At 46.8% G+C, this 1,577-nt stretch overlaps 1 protein-coding gene across 1 annotated transcript in view; it reads left to right on the forward strand.

Moving 5' to 3' along the window:
- The window catches only part of PLCH1 (phospholipase C eta 1), a gene marked incomplete at its 3' end in the record, with an annotated part of 46,598 nt that overhangs the window by 17,813 nt on the left and 27,208 nt on the right, over positions 1-1,577 (forward strand). Inside the window, exon 3 of the mRNA XM_017734412.1 lies at positions 1,489-1,577. Coding sequence (XP_017589901.1) covers positions 1,489-1,577 — 89 coding nt within the window. The remainder of the gene's footprint in view (positions 1-1,488) is intronic.

The raw sequence follows: 1,577 nt of genomic DNA on the forward strand, positions 1-1,577 counted from the left end.
TGGATGTAGCTAGGGAGTTTTAGAGACTGTTTTTGCTTCAGTTCCTCTTCCTTCTCTCAGGTTCTGAGTTTTCCATCCCTCGTGGAATAAAGGTTTGTCTTCCTGGTTCTTTGTGCATCTTCAGATAGATCCAAGTTACTGCTACCCCAGCCAACATGTGGATATGGTGTAACATCTCCTTCTAGCTTGATTTATGTCACATTGGTGGTTTACCTTAAAGCCCTTCCAAGCTCACCTTCATTCAGTGTGTGTGCTGGTCCAGGGAGTGCCATTATTTATGGACACAATAAAGGACACATTTATTGCACTCACGTGATGCTTTCAGAAGAGTTTGGTTCTGTTCAGCTCAACCTCAGTCCCTTCTTTCCTCCAAGAAAGACAGTTCAGGGAAAAGGCTCCTTCTGATGTGGTTTATTCCATTTGGGGTTTGCCTTGCAGGCTCCCCGTGTGTGAGGGAGCCAGGGGAGGTTATTCCAGTGCCAAGGACTGTTCATCCCTGGTTTGCCCAATGTGTAGGTGCTGCTCTGACTGCCTGTGAGTGTGTCAGAGCTATTGGGAGCTGGGAGAATAAATAAATCCCAGCTCTGGCAGAGAGGAGTGGGAGTGTGGGTTACTCTTTGCTGTGACACTGAGGAGCACTGCAGAGAGAAGTGCTGGAGAGAGGAAGGGTGATAAGAAATAAAGACAGACCCAGAGAGTTTATTTGGGAGCCAGCCAGAGTGTAAACAAATCACCCAGGGAGGCGAATTTGGAGTGATACCAAGTGAGGAGAGGCTGTGAATGGATAAAACCAGAAGGTAATTTAAGAGCATGGATATATACTGAGATCAAGAGGAAATGTTATCTTGATCCTCGTGTTTGGAAGGCTGCAGGAGGGAAGATGTGAGATGAAATGGAAGAAATGGGTTTATTTTAGTCAAAACACAGAGGGGGAAAAAAGCCTTATCATCCGGATGGGATGGATGGATAAAAGGAAATCATCCCAGTGTGTGCTCAAAGGTCGGTGGCAGCATGGAGAGGGTGTGAATGCGTGTCTGTGTCATTCTGTGGGCAGCTCTGCCAGTGTCACAGCACGAGGGACAAACTCCAGGGTTACTGAGCCCAAAGGACTGTGGGGTTTGGATGAGCATCTCACCAGTCCAAATACATGGAGTGCTGGGGTTTAAAATTACAGAACTGTGTGTAGTAATATAAAAAAATGTAAATAAGAAAAGCGTGGGACAACCAGAGAATACTTTTCTTCAACATAGATTAAAGCTTTCTTTGCCTCCTTTGTCATGAGGGTGTCCTGACAGATGATCTGTTCCATTTTCCTGTGTGGAGAAGGTGGCAGTGAAGAAGGAGTAGTCTCCCAGCACTGCCCACTTTCTGTCATTCGAGGTTCAGGTCGGAACTGTTGTGTGCCTGGCAGATGCTGGAAGCCCGTTAGTCATGTCATTAGTGGATGAAGTGGCTGCTCAGTTGAATTTATTCTGCTCTGCCTCACAGTTGAAAGATGCATGAGTGTGATGCAGTCTGGGACGCAGATGGTGAAGCTGAAGAGTGGAACCAAGGGGCTGGTCCGTCTCTTCTACCTG

This window comes from Corvus brachyrhynchos, unplaced genomic scaffold (assembly GCF_000691975.1).
Source record: "Corvus brachyrhynchos isolate BGI_N302 unplaced genomic scaffold, ASM69197v1 scaffold544, whole genome shotgun sequence".
NCBI classification, from domain to species: domain Eukaryota; kingdom Metazoa; phylum Chordata; class Aves; order Passeriformes; family Corvidae; genus Corvus; species Corvus brachyrhynchos.